Here is a 19,872-nt window from a genome sequence, read left to right on the forward strand (position 1 = left end):
TTTACACTCCAATGGGGGAGACAAGAGAGCAGATGGGAAGTAAGGTCACAAGGGAAGGAACTCGTAGAGGAGGGGACCAAGGACTTCCCGCAGAGCCGTTCTGATGGCCTGTGATTCCTTCTGTCTTTTCTTCTTTTCAAATGATAAAAGAAAAGTTGCAAAGGAAGTACTGACCTTACCTGGAAAGAGAGAGTTTCTTCACTGGGGAATTCTAATGAAATCATAGATCCTACCCCTCAATTATATTGTACTCTTTGATACAGATGGGTCCTTTCCTCCAGTCAGGCCGTGGTCCCCTTCCTCCTCCTCCTCCCCATCTTTATTCTGCCTTTACTCAGTGTTATTCCTTGCCCTCTCCAACAATGCTTAGCTTTTGTTCCTTCCCAAAGAAAACCCACCTCCTCTAGAACATCTCCCCTAAATAAACCACACCTACGAGCATCCCTCTGTTCTGCACCACACCACCTAACTCTGTTATGTCTTATTTCATGTCGGGTCCACCTTGCTTTGAGTAATATCAACATATTACAACTCACTCCCTTAAAACCCCTTCACGTTCCCCAGAGTGGGCACACAGTGAGTGTGTAAGCCATACTTCTTTCACTGAGTGATTGTCATGGCTGATAATTCTAATAAATACTATAGCAACGAGAGGCTTATTAAATGTTTTCCTCTCAACAGCCTTGTGATAAAGGCAGTGCAAGGAGTACACGTTACATAATGAAGAAAAGAATAATAGCGATAAAAATACAAACCGAGGCAGCGAGGTGGCACACAACGGCTAGAACGCTGGGTCTGCGGCAGAAAGACCTGAGCTCAAATCTGGCCTCAGACACTTACTAGTTGTGTGACCCTGGGCAAGTCATTTCGCCTCTTCTTCTATAAAGTGGAGTACTAACTGCACCTACTTCCCAAGATGGTTGTGAGGATCAAACAAGATACTAATTCTAAAGTGCTTCCCACAGTGGCAGGCACTCAGTAAGTGCTAAGTGGTACCTACTATTATTATTCAAGAGCTAGCAATTACATAGCACTTTTAGAGCTGCAAAACACTTTTACAGATGTTACCTCATTTTATCCTCAAAAGGACCCTGGTAAGTAAGTACGGTCAAGAAAACAGAAGACAGAGGTTAAATGACTTGCCCAAAGCCATACAGTTATCTGAGGCTGGACTTGAACTCTGACCCTTCAGACCCCTCCAGGTCTTGTGTGCTATCTACTCTGCTGCCTCACTGCTGTTCCAGGATTTACTGTCTGCATGCAGGTACATTCTCACTCATGGGGTGAAAAATATAGATAGATTAAAAACTGAGCTGGGTAGGCTGCTGACACAGACCTACAAAATTATAAGTGAAATCTTTGAAAAATATTTAAGAGATAGAAGCTGTGTGTAAGGGGAAGGTTGGCAGGGAGCTGTCATGACTACTTTCCTCAATATTTTTTATAAAACTTATGAGATTTCTAACTCATACATCTTCACATGATGCTTCTTCTCTGGGATATGTATTATAGTTATGCCAAAGGGCAAAGTTTAATAATTAGCTTTTCTTCCCCTGTTATTAGCTGATGTCTATGTGGTCAGCACATGAAGCATTCTCTTAGAAGGCAGGGAAAGATACATTTATAAAGAATGATGTGAACCTTGCTGGCAGCTCTCTCAGGGGGAAAGCACATGCCAGATATTATACTTGCTTTGTAAGTGTCTCTTTAGCATGATACATTTTAAAGCTCTTCTCAGCATGAGTTTCACTTGAACAATGAATGTACAATGAAAAGGGAAAGAAGAAGAGGGCATAAACAATAAAATCAATGGAAAGCTACTCTAGACCATACAATAAGCAGCAGTAAGCTCTTAGGTCCTGCTGGGCCTGCCAGAATACACTTCAGAGAGAAGTTAAAAAGGAGACACAGAAGTTAAAAAAAAATCCGGACAAGCCCTGGTGAATGGGGGCGGGGGAGTCGCGGGGCTTCCTCTGAGATGCCTATTAGTCAAGTCTTTTGTGGAGAGAAGGGCTTGCTGAGAGTTTCAAAGGAACACCAGCTGGAACACTGGCAAACACTAAACAATGCAGGAGAAAGAACGTAAGCACAGTTTTGACCTGTAATGAGTAGGCAGCCTCCCACTTAGGTGCTCCGAGAGCTTGCTTCCCCATTCCCCATATCATCAATTTGCCATAATTCCCACCAGCAGTCACTCTTTGACCTTGAGATTTTGAAGGTGTCAACTAAAATACAAATATGGCCCCCAGAGTGAAAAAGAGGGTGGAAAAGCCATGTGGCATGAAGATAGAGGCGGACTCTAAGACAGGAAGACCTGGATTCAGATCCTGCCTCAGATGCAGATAGTGTCTTCTGATACTGAGCAAGTCATTAACTGCTCAGTGCTACAGGTGACACTCTAGGAGGGAATCATCAAGAGTACAGGGAAGCATTACAAGTAACTTCAGTCCTAGGGCCTTAGGGAAGGAAGCAGCAGCTGGGTGGCGCAGTGGTTAGGGTATTGGGCTTGGAACCAGGAAGACTCATTTTCCTGAGTTCATATTTGGCCTTAGACAATGAATAGCTGTGTGACCCTGGGCAAGTCACTTAACACTGTTTATCTCAATTTCCTCATCTGTAAAATGAGCCTGACAAGGAAATGCCAAACCACTCCTGTATCTTTGCCAAGAAAACCCCAAATGGCGTCACGAGGTGTTGGACAGAACTGAACAGGAATGGAAAATCAGAGAGAGAGGAACTCTTAGCTGTTAGTAGGCTGAAATCCAGAAACTAGACCTTTTCATGAAGATAGGTCTAGACCCCATCCCAACACCCTATCACCTAGAAAAGGTAAATCATTGAGCCCTTATCAGCCACTGAATCTATGTGAGTTAGTTTCCTGGATAAGCTGGAAGAACTGGGCCTGAAGATATGAAAACAGAAAGTAATTCTTATTAGACTTAGTATTCATGGAAGGAATCGGACAAGGCACGTTTTGATTTCTTGACAATTTTGCTCTGACTTTGTCCTGGCAGCAAGGGTGAATGAGAAAAAGTCCAGAAAGAATACCAGGTGGAAGTGTGGGCAAAAGACATCTTTAATAATAAAGAAGTAAATATTCCCTCTAATGTTTTTAAGCTGTGAGTAGGCGGTCACACTGGATGATCTATGAAAACTGAGCATCCATTTACAAGGATCATGGCTAAAATAAAACCAAAAACAAATTTAAGCTGACATGTATTTAATGATATGCACAATCATGCTATGTGGCAATCAAGCATAAAAATAGGTGGTTTCATTTTAATTATTATAATTAGTATTATTTTTAAATAGCTAGAGTTTTGGTTTTTCTCTTTTTCCTGTTCTTTCTCCACTAATTAACAATATCAATGTTGACTGCTTTCTCTAATATTCCATACCTTAGCTGTCATCATACAAAAGACATGGGTTCTGATTCCAGCCTTTCAGCTGTACTTTTGCTCCTGACTTTGCCACTTCAGACCCCACAGCTGAATAGAGTTGAAAAGGCCCCTCTGCTTCTATAATCCCATCTGTCCTTGCTCAAACAGAGAGAATCCTAAAGTAGCACTCCACCTATTCCCCATTCCCTGCCCCACCCTGCTTTTCCTGGGTTTGGTCAAGTGATTCTTTAGACTATTTATCTACCTGGAGAAAGGGGGAGTCTCCACATAAAAATTTCTTTAACAAATCTTTCATTCTATAATAGGAGATGACAGGCTGAAAAAGTGACAGGATTAGGAGAGTTAACATAGTCATGGGAAAGATGCTCCAGTGAAAACATCAATGACACTACCAGATGCTTTCTAGTTTTGATAGAGGGAGGGGATTAGAAACCATGAAGGCCCCAAATGTCTCATGCTACGGGGTACAAGGAAAGTAAACCAAAAGGGGGAACCTGGAGATACCAGAACAAACTTCACTGATTTCGTAATTTTGCTGAGGGCCTTCCCTGTTTGTTCTCATTTGTGGACAAAAATATTTCATGTTCTGTATGGCTACTCAAAGCACTTATAAAGACAGAAGCAGGACGTAGGAGAAAAAACACCGAATGTAGCTTTGGAACCAGCGCCCTTCTACTTATTTATTTGTTATCTGTGTGTCCTCCAGAAAGTCCATGCTAACGATCAAGGCTTCAGCTTCGTCATCTGTAAAAAGGGATAGAAATGTCCAAGCTATCTACATACATACACACATAAAGCTGTGCTCTAGAAAGTTGATTTAAGCCATTGCTACTCTCATTCCTATCATTAAGCATATGAAACTAAGTTTAATGGGCTGGGAGGGGGGTGCAGGTAGCTGGCACAGTAGCACATACAGCGCTGGGCCTGGAGTCAGAAAGATTCATTGGAGCTCAGATCTGTCCTCAGACTCTTCACTAATATCTGTATGACCCTAAGCAAGTCACTTAACCCTGTTTGCTTCAGTTTCCTCATCTGTAAAATGAGCTGGAGAAGGAAACGGCAAACCACTCCAGTATCTTTGCTAAGAAAATCCCAAGTGGGGTCATAAAGGCTCCGACACAACCGAAACGACTAAATAACAGAAGTTTAATGGAAGAGTCAAACATAAGCTCCCTAACAATAATAAGAAATAACAAGAACAATAACATCCCCTCTCACTGTAGCAGTTATAAAGCTTACACTTACAGTTCACAAAACACTTTTTCATCATCATTATCGTCACGTTTATAAAAGGCTTACCAGGCACTCTCTTAAGCATTTTATATTGATTATCTAATTTGTGCCTCACACTTACCCTATGAGGTAGGTACAACAGTACCTATTATCCCCACTTTACATATGAAGAAACTGAGCCACAGAGAGATTAAGTGAGTTGCCCAAGGTCACACAGCTAGTAAGGATCTAAGGTCAAATTTGAACTCAGGCCTTCCTGACTCCAGGCCCAGAGCTCTATCCACTGTATCATCCAGCTGCCTGAAAGACAGGAGTGGTTTTTTTTTTAGGGGGGGAAGGGGTCAGAAGGGTATCCCTAAGTACCTAACACATAGCAGAACCTTAAAAATGCTTTCTGAATTGCATTAAATTCAGTTAGGGGGAGCAAGAGTGGCTGGGCCTTTCAAAGAAATCCGTTTCCTACAGTTGTCTACATTTACTTTTGCCTAAAACAAACACCAATTTCTATATGTGCCAAAAATTTTAATTAGTTTTTCCCTATAGACGTAGTCTTTGGTTTGTCTTGAAAAAGTAGTATCCCTGATCAAGGTATTGTATCTCAGTGGGATTCCTTCCTAGGAGAAAAGGTCTGCTGACCCCTTAAACATAGCTAGCTGCCTCTTTAAGGCTGGTTTAAGTTATAGAGTCATTTGCATAACTCTGGCAAATCTAAGGTAATTTATGTGACCCTGGCTAGGAGCCATATAGAAGTTGAAAGGAATTTCCTTACCCCAATCTAAATATCAAAAGATCTCTCTGGAATTCTTGTTGGAGTTGAGAGTTGGGGAGAGAAGGGAGAGATAAAGTGTACAGGGGTTTAAGATCCTGATCTCCAAGACTCTTTTCCAAGCTCTGGAGAATGACTATAGGCTTATTAATGAAAGAGATGAAACTTGCAGATAAGCCCTAAGCTAATGCTTTGTGGCAGTCTCACAAAAGAGCAATAACACCCCCTTTAAGGAAGAAACAACCTAACCAAAGACAGCTCAGGCCAAGGGTTTCAGCCCCGTTCAGAAGCAGCCTACAAGCAAATGACAGGAGAAACAGTTCTTTAAAAAAAAAAAAGCCACAAGTACTAACATTGGAGACAGACAATTAGCAGCTATGGAGATGGAGCAGAACAAGGAGTCACAGCCAGGTATTGGCAGATGGAGAGGTGTTCCAGCCAAGAAAAATTCTAAGTCATGACTTATCCAGCAGCTGGTACCCCAGGGTTCTGCAGGAGATGGCACCCCTTTATGTAAAGGATAAGGGATTTCCGTTATTTGCTATTCTGTCCCAGTTGAGCTTTGCTATCTGATTTATAGTTCCTGGTAAAGGGGCTCAAGTTGTATTTGTATAACTGTGATGACCCAAAATACTGCATTAAACCCGAAATGTACTGAGCGAATTGTTCTGGTTCCCATGCTATATGCGCATGTACGTGTGCACACACATACATATACGTGCACACACACACACATATACGTGCACACACACACACACACACACACACACACACACACACACACACACATACTAACTGATGCTCTTTTGACTTTTATTTCTGGCAACTTTTAGATTCCTTCCAAGGTAGCCCTCTCAGGAGCTGAGACAGTTGGACTGAACTCAGGGAAGGCCATAAGATCTATGATGAATTTAGGCCCATTTCCCACTAAAAATAATGCTCCTCAAATATATCTTCTATGATGCTTATTCATTGAATCTTTCAGAAAATGCTCATGGTACAGTTAGCACAGAGGCATCTGGTGGCTCAATGGATAAATCACTGGGCCTGGAGTCAGGAAGACCTATGTTCAAATCCAGCCTCAGATGCTAACTAGCGGTGTGACCCTGGACAAGTCACTTAACCTCTGATTGCCTGACAAAAGGATCCACTAGATGCACTAGAGAAAGAAATGGCAAACCCCTAAGTATCTTTGCTAAGAAAACCTCACAGACAACTATGGTCCAGGGGATCATGAACAACAAGATAATTAGCATGAATTAATACAAAAATGATTCCCAAACACTGAGACAACAAATGCCCAGCTGTGTTTGCTATTAAAAAAGTCTATGTTCCTAGTTGAAAAATATGCTGACCTTCAAAATTAATAGGCAATAATAATAACTTGACATTAATATCATTTTAAGGTTTTGTAAAACACCTTACCTTATTTCATTTGACAGTGATAAAAACCCTATGAGACAGGTACAATAAGTATTACTGTCCCCACTTTAAAGATGAGGCAACTGAGACTCAAAATCTAAGTGACTTTGCCCAAGGTCACAGATTTAGTACAAATCAGAGGTCTGGCCCCAAACTCAAATATGGGAACAAAAAGAAGCAGGAGAGGCAGAATTTTCTTGCAAATTCCATTTGAATTCCCACAGAATAAGCATGGACTCACCACGCCCTACAACAGAATTAAAAGGTTGATCTATTCATTCTATCCCAGAGGTCACAGTGGAATGAGACTTCAGGTTCCTCTAACACTTTTTTTTTCTGGAACACAATGCAACAATCTGAGTGCTATGGAAGTGAGAACAGGTTTGTTGAAAAAGGGTAGAGCTGTGGCTTCTGTGTATTGGGGAGAGTAGAAAGGGGCCTTTGCTAAATTTGCCAGTGACATTGCTGTAAGACAGAAAAGAGTTTAAAATTAAATTGCCTGATCCTGTCTACTTTCTGCAAATCCTGATTGCTGAGTTCAGCCCACACAACCTTGGACCAGAAAGCTGGGTCGGCTGTGCTTGCTGTCAAGGCAACCACAGCCACCTTAGAGCTAGAGTGAGAAAGGTCTCTGGCCACCTCTCAACACTTCCAGCCAAAGACACAAGCTCTCAGATAACTGTCTATCTGTCCCACATCTAATTCTACTAAAGGAAATGAAAACTCAGAGAAGAAAGGAAAAGAGAGGAGAGGCAATCCTTATCTGATCAAAGAAGCTAGGACAATCTAGAGAAAGAAAATGTGGAATCCTGTTGGTCAGAACTAAACAGGAGGTGAGCAGAAGCCTACATACTGATTTCTACTGGGAGCCATCCAAGACAAAATGCCCCATTGAAACTAACATCTGTTATTACTAAACATACTTTTGAATCAATATTTTTTCTAAAGATTTTTTTCCCCTTTTGGTTGCCAAGCATTACTGTCTGCCAGTCCCTCATAACCTATTCTTTCACATGCTTTAGCCACCACATAAAGTGACTATTAGAACCTCAAACAAGGATCATTGGTCAGGAAGTGGCCTCTCACTATTTCCTGAACAGAGGCACTAGGAAAATGTCAAAAGGCATTTTATACCAAACCCCCACACTGTGCGCCTTTAAAAAAAAATAACATCACAAAGAGGATGAGTAACCCAGCTCAATTTAATTTCAAAAGGAAACAGCAGATTTAATCAGATGACTTGGAGATATCCTTTGGGGAAGGAAAGGAGGGAAAGGGAAAAAAGATTAAAAAGTTAAAAAGTTCTTTGTTTGGTTTTTTTTACCTTAACACTTGCATCTCTTCTGCAGACTTCTGCACCTCATCTCGAAGTCTGCGCCAACGCAGCAAAGCTTTCAACTCTTGTTGCTCCCTAGCTTCATCACGTGAGAGCTGTTTATTGTACAAAAAAGAAACCAAACAAACAGTCATCCTTTGTTGTTCCTAGCCCCTCTGCCCTTGGTCAATCATTTTTGAGGGACTATCTTGCTTTGTTTCAAACCAGTGCCAGAAAATTAAGGATGACAAAGGCAGCATATCTCCCTTTTCCTACCCTGTCAGTTGGAAAGGTGAAATAGCATACAGCAGGCCTGAAGGGAGCCTCTTAGTGTCTTAATCTGGAGGTAGCTATAAACCCCTGTGCCTGAGGAATGAGATAGGAATGCTTGATCACCCCCTGAGGAATGGGCAATAAGTGAGTTGAATATGTGGCACAGCTACCTGACATCATTCCCTGACTCACTGTGGCTCCATCATTGGCACCAAGATTCCATCATCCTTTTTCTTGCTTTGTTTTCCTGAACTGGGTGGGGAAGGGCCCTTCCATTTCCTCTCTACTTTCCCAAACCTCATTTTGTGAAGAACAGTTTACAGTGGAACTGGCTAATGAAACCCAGACTATTTTGTTTGCATATAAACCAGAGAACTTTTACTGCCTGCATTCATTATGGGAAAAGGCTGGCTGCTCTATCACCCTGGCCCATTACTTCAACCTCTGCAGCAGTCATTATGATGCACTATGCTATACGCTTATAATCGTGCTAATGGATGGTAATAGAATTGTCTATTGGTAAGGAAAAATTCTTAACATCTAGAGGCAAATATTTTCTCATTGTTTTATAGACTTTGGGAAATAAAAGCTCCTACCCCCAAGGATGGGCATTTGCTGTTCATTAGCTTTGACAATGTTATCTGTGCTCTACCCTACTTTTTTTTGCCAAATCTGGCACTTTCATTTAAGTATGATACTGAGAGAAGATGGTAAAAGGGTAGTAGAGTTAAAAGAGATTAGTAAGGAATAAAGTGGAGAGAGAAGGGAGGGAGGGTGGGCGTAGGGGGATGGGGGGGGGAAGACAGAGTGAGAGAGAGAGAGAGGTAGAAAAGGCATCTTCCCTCGTAAGAGGGGCATGAATCCATAAGTAACAATAATTCCTTGAAAGAAGTTTCAAGACTGCATTCAGTGTGTCTGTCAGTAAGAACCAATATAAGTGACTTAACTTCTATTTGAGTAGGGATTATTCAATTTATTATTTTGTATTTGCATCCCCTGCACCTAGAATACATATAATAGAATACCTAGAACATGCACCTGGGACATAGTAAGTGCTTAATAAATGCTTGTTGATTGATTCACATCAATAGGCAAAAAATTAGTTAGGCAATGTCACCATCTTTTGATTGAAAGGTCCCCTCAATGGAATTACAGTCTCCTCCCAGGGGGCACAAAGACTCAAAAGGTATCGAAGGTTATATAAGGTTCATTTCTTTTTATCTTTGGGCCTCAGCAGTTTTCATTTTATTTTACAGGAAATAAACACTGACTGGAAATCTAGTCATGTCATTCTGGCTCAGAGGGCTCTGACTGAAGGAGAAAAAGGCCAATGAGAGAGAGAGAGACAGAGAGAGAGAGAGAGAGACAGAAACAGAGAGAGAGAGAGAGAGAAAGAGAGAGAGAGAGAGAGAGAGAGAGAGAGAGAGAGAGAGAGAGAGAGAGAGAGAGAGAGAGAGAGAGAAATGTTTTTTGCAAATATCACTTAGGCTAAAGCTGTTCTTAAGTTCTAGTGCCAGAGTCAGGCAGTTGTACACAGTCCTCTCTCATGGAGAGTGAGAGCCAGTTGTGATCCAGCAAGTCAATCATGTTATGCATGTTATATGGCACACCCTAGGGACTACTCATCACAACTTACTGCTTTTCTCTTTCACCTGCTCCACAGATTCATTCGTGTGGAGCTCAGAGTGGGATTGTGGTAGTTTTGGGGAAACATACAGAGCACCTTGGTGTGGTAGAGCAGAAAGTCCTAGATCTAGAGTCTGAAGATCTGGGTTCATATTCTGGCTCTGCCACTTACTACCTGCTTGATCTTGGGTAGGTTGCTACCTCCTAGGGCCTCAGTTTCCACAATTGTAAAACAAGGGAATTAGAGTCAATGATTTCCTATAGCTCTACATTTAATCCAAGTGGCTCCATAAAGGATCTCTTAAGTGCTTGGGAGACAGTTCTTCACTTGCTCCCACATAGGGTCTCCAGCCCTTATGCCTCTCTGGGTTGGGGTGAATGGTTTCCTTTTACCTCTTCTCTAACAGTGCCAGGCCATATGTCTCTTCACATTTTTCTCCTGTATTTTTTCTGCACCTGGCAGTAAAGCCACATTCCTTGTTGGTACTTCCTATTCTCAAGATACTTTGCCAGGTAAATGTTCTCTGATAAACCCTAAGAAGGTCTCCAAAAACTAGTGGTAGGAGTCCTTAGCTGGCATTCCTGACCTCCCATAAAAGCCCATCTCCCCAGGTTTTGTAAGCCATCAGATCTAAGCAATACCTGGGAAAAAAATCCCTACCTTAACCCTTCTGAATAGTGGTCAACCAACTTTTACCTAAAGACCTCTAATGAGTGGGAAATCATTATCTTCCAAGGCAATTGGGAAGCTTTCCCCTATGGCTCCCAGGTCTGCTATCAGGGATCAGGGAGAACAGGTCTAATTTTCTTTCCCCATTATAGCCATTCAAATACTTGAAGAATATCATATTCCCCCCACACTCCTGAAGTCTTCTGTTTTCCACTCTAAATGGAACATAGCATCATCTTTCAGTCCTTGACCATCCCATCTGCCCTCCTCTGACCACTATTCAGCTTATCAGTGTTAGAACCTGAAGCCCAATAATGAACACAATCTGACCAAGGCAGAGTACAGGAGGATCATCAGCCACGTTCTTATTCATGGCAGTCTAAGATAGAACTGGCTTTCTTGGCTGCCACAGGTACCCTGTTGATTCATTCTGAGTCTTTAGTCCAATAACCTCGCCCCCCCCCCCCAATCTTTTTCAGAAGAATTGTTGTCTAGCCACACTTCCCATATCTTGTTCTTGGGGAACAGATTTGAAAAAAGAAAACTCAAACATAAAACTTTACATGTATTCTCATCCTCATAGGTCTGATCAGATATTCTAGCCTGACAGGCTCATTCTGAATCCTGATTACATCATCCAACATGCTGGCTATCCCTTTTGGCTTCACGTCACCTGCAAACTTGATAAGCATATCACCTATGCCTTTATTCAAATTGGTCATTAACATCCATAAAACATTCAATAAACAGCACAGGGCCATGCACAGATCTCTGAGGAATACCCTTGGAGACCTCCTTCCGAGATTACATCCAAACATTTATGACTAACAGTTATTCAACTAACTCCTAATCCCACTTAATTGTACTGCTATTCAGCACACAGTGTTCCATTTCCTACAAGCTCGAGAGACTTTGCCAGATTCCTTGCTAAAACTGAATTAAGCTGTATCTGTAGCATGTTCTTGATCTACTAGTGTAGTAATCCTGTCAAAAAAGAAATTATCTATAATGTACACCTAGGGCCTGATTAGTGCAAATAATGAATTCCCTGAAGTGATTACATTATTTGCATTTGCCTTTCATATTTCCATTGGCCTGGAACCAATGACCATATTTATACAGAATTATAACTTCAAATAGCACGAGTTCAAATACATGCTACCTCCTCAAAGGATTCATTATTCATACTCACTGGAGCTTAGCTAGTCTTACTATGTGTGACTACTACGTCATTTTCCAAATGTCCATTAAGCATCCTTTTAATAAAAGATTTTAGAATTTTGCCAGGAATTGAAGTCCCTTGGCCTGTATTTTGCAGAATCCATTTCTTCCCCTTTGTGAGAATTTGGACAGTATTTGACCTTTCCAATTCTGTGACACATTACTTTTCCCATAATCTTTCAAAGATCAGTGACTGTGACTCAGTAATCACAGACACTAGTTCTACCAGTGCGCTAAGACAAGGCTGGTCTCGGTATGGGGGAGGTCAGGTACTTACTCCAACTCTTATTTTTATACCATTCTTTCTAGTCCAAAGACAATTATCCTTGGCAAATAAAACAGAAATAAAGTAAGGATTGAGCAGTTCTCCATCTCTTGCATAGTCAGTTACTGTTATCCTATCCTCCTTTTTCCTAATGTAGCTTTAAAAAGATAAACTCATTTTTTGCCTCCTTTAGCTTTCTTTACCAGTCTTAGCTCATTCTAAGCTTTAATGCTTCTGAAACTATTCTTACAAGACTATATCATCCTTTTGAATTTGTCCTCCACTCCATGCTCTTGATTCAAATTTTTATACGTTAATTTTAAAGAATTTAAGTCAACTGATGAGTTCCCTGCACATCCATATCAGTCTCTTTAGATAGATTCCCCCCAACATGCATCATTTTTTCCCTTCTCATTAGCACTGTTTCATGAGGTATCTTCAGAAATTTATTTTTAAAACTTTATCTCTCTTCTGCTGATTTTACTGCAGAATTTCATTGTACTAGATCTAAAGTATCTTGTTTTCTATTGAAATCTGCTCTCTCAATATCTAGGGTACAAGTCACATCATGCACAATTTTCTCTTCTTTATCACAAATTCTAAGATATCTATGATAGAGAACCTTGTCCTATATTTTAGAGAAAAAAATGAGGCTGCGACATGAACTCCTTATCTCCTCTCCCTCATCTCCTAACAAACCCCTCACCTCAAAAGTCTTCTGCTGTTATCTCCTCTTTCACCCTTTTCACATGAAGAAGTGGCTTTATTCCTCACCAGAGCAAAGCCTTCTACTTGCACAAGCCATCCTATTCAACCCCATCTCTTCCAATTATGAGTATACTGTTGATATAGTGCCTTTTTTAGATACTGTTTTCTGTAAACTTCCGAGCATCTCACCTGCTTTTATTCTCCCTATGTGTGGCTAGCTCCTTTCTTTGATATCTAGCTTGGTAGGCATATGTAGGTAGGTCCCTCCTCTTCTACACTTCTCCCCTCCCCCAGCTCATCCCAGTCCATTTCAGTTTAAAAGTCCATTTGATTAGATTTGCAAAACTGCAGACAAATTCATCTTAACCAGCTCTTGTTAGGCATATGCTATCTCTACCCAAGGGTCTACGGTTTTAATTCCTATAGTTTAAGCAGTGGTCTAGAAACCCAAATCTCATTCCTAAACACCATTTTCTTAACCATTTCTTCCCTTTCCTCATCTGCCTTTCTCTTCTCAAATCCTACCTCTGACTGACAGTAGAAATGAAAACACCACTTGTACCTCCTAATACTCTGAGTTTACTAACAAAGCCATCATAATATTTAGTGATTCTTTTTAGCTTTCTCCCAGAAATCTGATTTTTTACCCACATGAATCACCAGACATAGTTAGCAGTCACCTGGTTTAACAAGTATTGAGAGGTTGTCAGTCATGTCTTTGATACATCATGTCTCTCTATTGTCATTAAGCTGACAAGGAATAATAACAGCCAATGTTTATATAGTACTTTCAAGTTTCCTTTTGTAACTTTATCTCATTTGAGCCTTACAGCAACCCTGCAAGGCAGGTGATGTTAGCGTTATTATTCCATGCCCTGCCCTAAGTCTCAGAAAAGTGAGACTTAAAGATGACTTAATCATGGAATACCCAGTGGCAAGGGTTATAAGTGGGATAGACATCCCGGTCTGTTTCACACCATCATAAAAGTCTAGTCACCAGACCATGTTGGTATCCCTTCAGCAAGGGGGACCACTTCTACCTAATTTCTTCCTCTAATCCTTAATGGGTTATTTCTCCTGATTATCCCTCACTTGAGAGTAATTGAGAAGCCACATCATCATGCCTTAAAGTATAAACATCTGATTCTTCTTCAGCATATTCAGTTCCCTAATCTTTAATAAAAGCCTCATTTCAGTTTCTTAGTTCCAAGTGTCAGTTGTTTCTTTCTTCTCTGGGTCATTTCTACAACCTTCCAACCTCATGACACAGGTCTGAATTTCCCTTTGAACATAGGGTCTGTCTCTCTCACATACACAACCCTTTGCACTATATGGACATGTAATAATTAGTAAGTAGCCATTAAAAACTGTAATCAGTAAGTATTTTTGCTTTAAAGAATGGGAAGGATACTTAGGAGAGTATTCTTTTGGGCAGAACTTTTTTTAAGGGAAATTTTTACTTACTGTTACATCACGAATGATCACCAGTGCTGTTATCATCATGATCAAGCAGCATTTATTGGGCTACTATAACACGCCATGTGCAGGGGTAGGCAAAGTGCTGAACATATGGAGAACAAGGTTGGCCTCAAAGCTACTTTCTTCTGAGATGGATGATATCACACATACGCACCTTTTGGGCTTCAGTCCAAAATATATCTTCCAAATGAGTGGCAAACCCTTCACTTAACCATTCTTCAGTCCAATCTTGAGCCCCGATGGCTAAACCAAACCAGGCATGAGCAATTTCGTGGCACAGACGTGTTCCACAGAGATGGCTCCCTCCAGGTAAGACACTCTGAGACAGGAAGATGATGTGTGGGCTGTGTATAATGAAGGACAAAACATGTCACAGTCCTGTGAGAACCTGCAACTCACGGCTACATTAAATAGGTGTGCTTTACTAGCCTTGTCAACCTATTATTACTACATGCATGTTAGATCATGACAAATAGCTTGAAGCTCAGATGTTTTTTAGAAATAGGGCTGCAGTTTGCTCCTTGGCAGTGATTCAGGCTAACATTTCAGTCATCAAACAACTATTACCTATAATAAGTAACTTAAACCAAAGTTCTACATTTTAAAAATTACAAGGCTGATTTAGTTCTGCATCCACGGAAATCTGGACACTAAAAAGGCAGGTGTGAATAGGTAACTATCAAATGGATGATCAAAGATCCTGAAGTCAAATAAAAAAACCAAGCTTTTTAAATTGAGAAGTCTAATAGGATAAAAGGAAAAAATAAGAAAATATTAGTAAAGGAAGTTTCCATTTTACACTGGAGATGGTAATTGACTTGACAAACTAACAGGTGCTCATTTTCATTTCATTTTTGTGAATTTTCCAAAAGCACTCACATGAAGACCAGCTCTACATAAAGAGAGCATTTCCAAGTACACTATATCATTTGGCCAAGAACATTTCTCCCATCTGTGTATGTTTGTTCACATGATACAAGAAGGATAAGAGAGGCAAGGCTGTGTGTCAACTCATGCAAATGTGGAAGAGAGGCCCCAACACCTGGACCAGACTTTTAGATTTGCTATGACCATTATAAGTTAAATACTTGGAATATGCTGTTTAGGGACAAAGAAATGGGGTGGGTGAAAGGAGAAAATGAAGAGAGATGGTTCGGTGCCTTTGTTTTCAATAGGTTAACTTTATTCTCATTTTACACATGGCTTTTTTTACAACCTCCTAGGAAGCATGTGGTCTAAACTATCTCCCCTCAATAGGCAGAACAAACCAGTTAGATACATTCCCATGTTAAGAAATTAAGCCCACATCTGTGTGCACCAGTTATTTCTTTCAGAGGACATGTGTTTGCTATCATGTAGACCCTGCCCAAGTCAACACTGTTTGGCAGTTTCTCCCTCACTCCTTTGCTTACGATTAAGGAAAACCCCACCTCTATTTCCTTTGCAACACGTCCAACCATTCAGATCTAAGAGCTCCATGGAAAATACGGTTGGGTGTGCCAAAATAGGTAAGCTCTGATGTGAAACAATAACAGTGCCTGCATGCAAATGAAGCACAATTAACTAGGATCTCTGGAGATTGCACCAGAAATGACTTAAAAGCACTGGGAGGAGAGTCAAGGACAAAGGAACAAGAATAAACAGTACCTCCTCAAATCCTGCCAAGAGCAAGGCCGATTATAAGGAAAGAAAGAAGTGAAAAGAAAAGAAAATGAAGAGAGAGGCAGAGAAACAACCGACCTTTTTTTATTGAGAAAAACACTTCTGTTGAGAAACATAACTGTACAGTGTGAGTATAGCACTTTGGTCATTTTTAAGTCAATGACCCCAGCTCTGACATGTGCAACGCTAAAAGGGAAAACCACAGAAATGCACCAAGTAAATAACATTCCAGACATACTGCTGGCAGTATTTTGTCCTTTTGGCTAAACAAAACATGAGCAACTTCATGCCTTATAAACAGACTTACAAAAGAGCCTGAATTGTTAAGTGTCAACTAGACATATAGATATACAGTCCTAGCATATACAAAGATATTATGTCTATGTTACTGCTTTCAACACAGTGCCATTATACATGGTAATTACTAAGAAATCTCTGCAATATTTTAATGTTAAACAACAAAAAAACCACCCTAATGTCCAAGTGTGACCTTTATGTTGTTTTATTTTTCCCTCCCAGCATTAAAAAAAGCATGTGTGAGGCCTGTTTGTGAAAACAAGAAATATAAAATACGAAAATCTTCAAGTGCCCAAAAGAATGTCCCAGAACTGAGATGTGTGGGTGTCATTTCATTTTTCAATTTCTTAAACATTTTTTAATAGAAATCACCGTGTACAAGTCATAAAATTTTAGATTTGGAAGGGACATGAAAGACAGTTTAGCAATCCCCTCCACCAGCCCTACTCACTCTACAGATGAGGAAAGCAAGGCTTAGACAAGCTAAGTGACTATCCCATAACAAACCCTGGTTGTCTCTACTAGACTTTCTCCCTGCCATTAAACTCCTCAGTAACAATATATTAGAGCAGTGGCATCTCAGTCTGTTTCAATATCATGGAATTCACAGATCCTGAATTGGAAGGGACCTCTGTAATTATCTTGCCCAGTCCCCTCACAATATTCCTAATTAACTGTCAGTTACTGAGTTCCCAGTGCAGATACCCTGATTTCTTTAGACAATTCTCCCCTCTTTTTTAATCATTAGAATTTTTTTTTAAAAATTCTTCTTGAGAATTCCATTGTTGAGAGCTTCAGATCTCTCCTAGGCTGAGTTCTCCTGCAGAAGTTTAGCCCATGAGATCCTATTTATCATTTATTTACTGTCTTTGAAATATTCATTCTTAAAATCTAGGTTTCAGGTCAGACTGTGCCTAGTTTAACTCTCTTTTGCTACCATGAAATTCTAAGCTGGGGTGGTCACTTTCTCCCAAGCAACTAATACTTTCCAGTGGTTGAAATATAGGTGCGAAATGGCAGGTCCCCTCATTGATTCGTGAACCTTTTGAAGGATTGTCATCATCATCAAAATTATTTTTAGGGGCAGTGTTTTGGCAGAGAATGCTTCAACAAATGTATGGATAACCAAAGATCCCTATTAGTAATGTATCATGCCATCCATCTAACAAGAGAATTACTGTTTTCTAATTTCACATTTTCCATTTCCAACTTATTTCTGGTCTTGAAATAAAGCTATTTCCAACTGAGTTGGGAAAATATTTTAATCTTCCATTCATTTTATATAAATTGATTTTTCCAAGTACAGATGAAACTATTTTGCACAGTAGAAAGAGTTGGATCTAAAGTTTCATTCATTCATTCAATAGGCATTTACTAAGTACCTGCATGTTCCCAGTTTTATGCTAGGTTCTGGGTATACAAAGAGAAAAATAAAATAGTTCCCCTCTTCCAGGAGCTTTGATGGAGAAACAATATGTGTCAGTGTAAGGAGTGAAATCACTGTGGTGAAAATATAGATCTTTTGAAGAGATCCATTTTGTTGTCATCCGTATTGTTCTTTGAAAACTGAACACGTAGGGGAGCACTCAAGTCTTGTAGGGGGAGAAAAATGTAGTGGCTGAAATATATAAATTAATAGAGAAAAACCTTGTGTACCATTCAGATCCTTTGTTCCCTTTTTGATGTGCACATGAAGGAGCTCAACAGAAACAAAGGCAGGATCTAGAATATCACAATTACTCAATAATTACTAGAATACCATAAATATTCAAAAATACCCATGGATACCCAAACATCACCATGGAAGGGAACTGTGGATCAGACCCTCAGCTTCTGTACCATATCTGGTTTTTTTCCTGAATGCACTGATCCTGGATTTGCCTGTTATCAGTTGTATGACCCTGGGTAAGTCACCTCACTTTTTTGGGCCTTCTTCGTTTTCTTTTCTGTGAAATAAAGGGTAGTAGATTACATGACCTCTAAGTTTGTTTACATCTGCTGACAGGGTTAAAGATTCATAGATTTCTTTGGAATGGGAATTTTCTGCGGAAAGTTACACCCCAAATCTTCCAATTCCCAGCATTTTCTTCCCAAAGGTAAGCATAACGGGTGCAATAAACTTGTGGTTACATTTCCCTTGGCAGAGTGCATTTCTTTCTTAACATACAAACCAAAAGATGGGATGAGATTTTAAAAAACTGATGGTGACTCTTGTTCTTTCATGCCTGATATCCAAATCCTATACTTTATACGTAGTAATACATAACATTTTCTGAGATGCTGAAATATAAAAAGACACATTTCTTACTTAAAAACCCCAAGTATGATAGAAGAAGAGCTAGATTTAGAGTCAGGGGACCTCCCAAATTCTAATTCTGCAACTTGGTTAAATGGGATATCTTAGGCAAGTCACTTAACCTTATAGAAGAGGTCTCAGGTACCTCTTCTGCAAAATAAAGAGGTTAGACTAAATGATCTCTGTGATTTAGCGCTAAAGCCCAAGAAAATTCAAGGAAAAGTCACTCATGTTTATTCATTCAACAAACTGATTGTTCTGATACATTCAGAAGCACTTTTAGAAATTGGGTCATGTCATATCAAATATTGTCTTAATGGAACCCTGGGCCTAGGCCAAATGATCTCCAAAACAAAGGCTATGAATATCATATGATCCCAAGGGGCCATGGCACAAGACACACATGATCAATCATCTGAAAGGTATATCAAGGGATTGCTATCCAATCCTCCCCTAGGGCTTTTCAGCAATTCATCAACACCTACCCTTTACTTATTACACCCCAGGCCTCCCTCACTCTACCTCATCCAGTAGCCACTTAGGGCAGTTATGACCCCACCTGGACTTTGGCACTTCAGCAACTGCACAGGTACCATTGGGAAAATTCCTTCAACCCATTATGGCCCAGCCTAGCCTCCCTAAATGGCTGTTGTCTTTCTTCTTTGAAGAGGACCAAAATGATATCACCATTGTAAAGTGAAATTTCAGTGTATCCAACTATGGTTGATAAATATGAGCTCGGAAGGCTCTACCATAGGTTGGGCACAGATAGTCCGTGTGAATATGTGGAGTGGATATCCCAAATTTGCACATCCTGCATTTACTTTGTGCTGTCTCAACTCTGCTTTGCTCAAAGAGCACAGCACCTTTTCTTATGTGGTCACGCCATGCTGAGTGGTCCTGTGCCAGTGTCTCCCATGTTGCACAGTCAAATCCCAAGTTCTTGAGAGAGACCTTGAGAATGTCCTTGTATCGTTTCTTCTGGCCCCCATGAGATTGCCTGCCCCATGCAAGTTCTCCATAAAATAGTTTTTTTGACAAGCATACATTTGGCACTCAAACAACGTGGCCAGCCTATCAGGGTTGCACTCTCTGAAGCATAGTTTGAATACTTGGCAGTTCAGCTCAAGCAAGGACTTCAATGTCTGGTACCTTATCCTGCCAGGTGATCCTAAGAATCTTCCTAAGATAGTTAAAGTGGAAGCAATTCAATTTCCTGGCATGGTGCTGGTAGACTG

General features: G+C 40.3%; 1 protein-coding gene across 14 annotated transcripts in view; it reads right to left on the minus strand.

Annotated features, from left to right (window-relative positions):
- The window catches only part of AOPEP (aminopeptidase O (putative)), a 553,954-nt gene that overhangs the window by 283,089 nt on the left and 250,993 nt on the right, over positions 1 to 19,872 (minus strand). For all 14 annotated transcript variants that reach the window (XR_011964391.1, XR_011964390.1, XM_072596916.1 and 11 more), the window contains 2 exons: positions 14,534 to 14,723; positions 8,147 to 8,253 (listed from right to left, as the gene is read on the minus strand). Coding sequence is in view for 12 of the 14 variants with exons in the window: in XM_072596916.1 (XP_072453017.1) it covers positions 8,147 to 8,253; positions 14,534 to 14,723 (297 nt within the window). In the remaining 2 variants the exon portion in view is untranslated. The remainder of the gene's footprint in view (positions 1 to 8,146; positions 8,254 to 14,533; positions 14,724 to 19,872) is intronic.

Source organism: Notamacropus eugenii, chromosome 3 (genome assembly GCF_028372415.1).
Source record: "Notamacropus eugenii isolate mMacEug1 chromosome 3, mMacEug1.pri_v2, whole genome shotgun sequence".
NCBI classification, from domain to species: Eukaryota; Metazoa; Chordata; class Mammalia; order Diprotodontia; family Macropodidae; genus Notamacropus; species Notamacropus eugenii.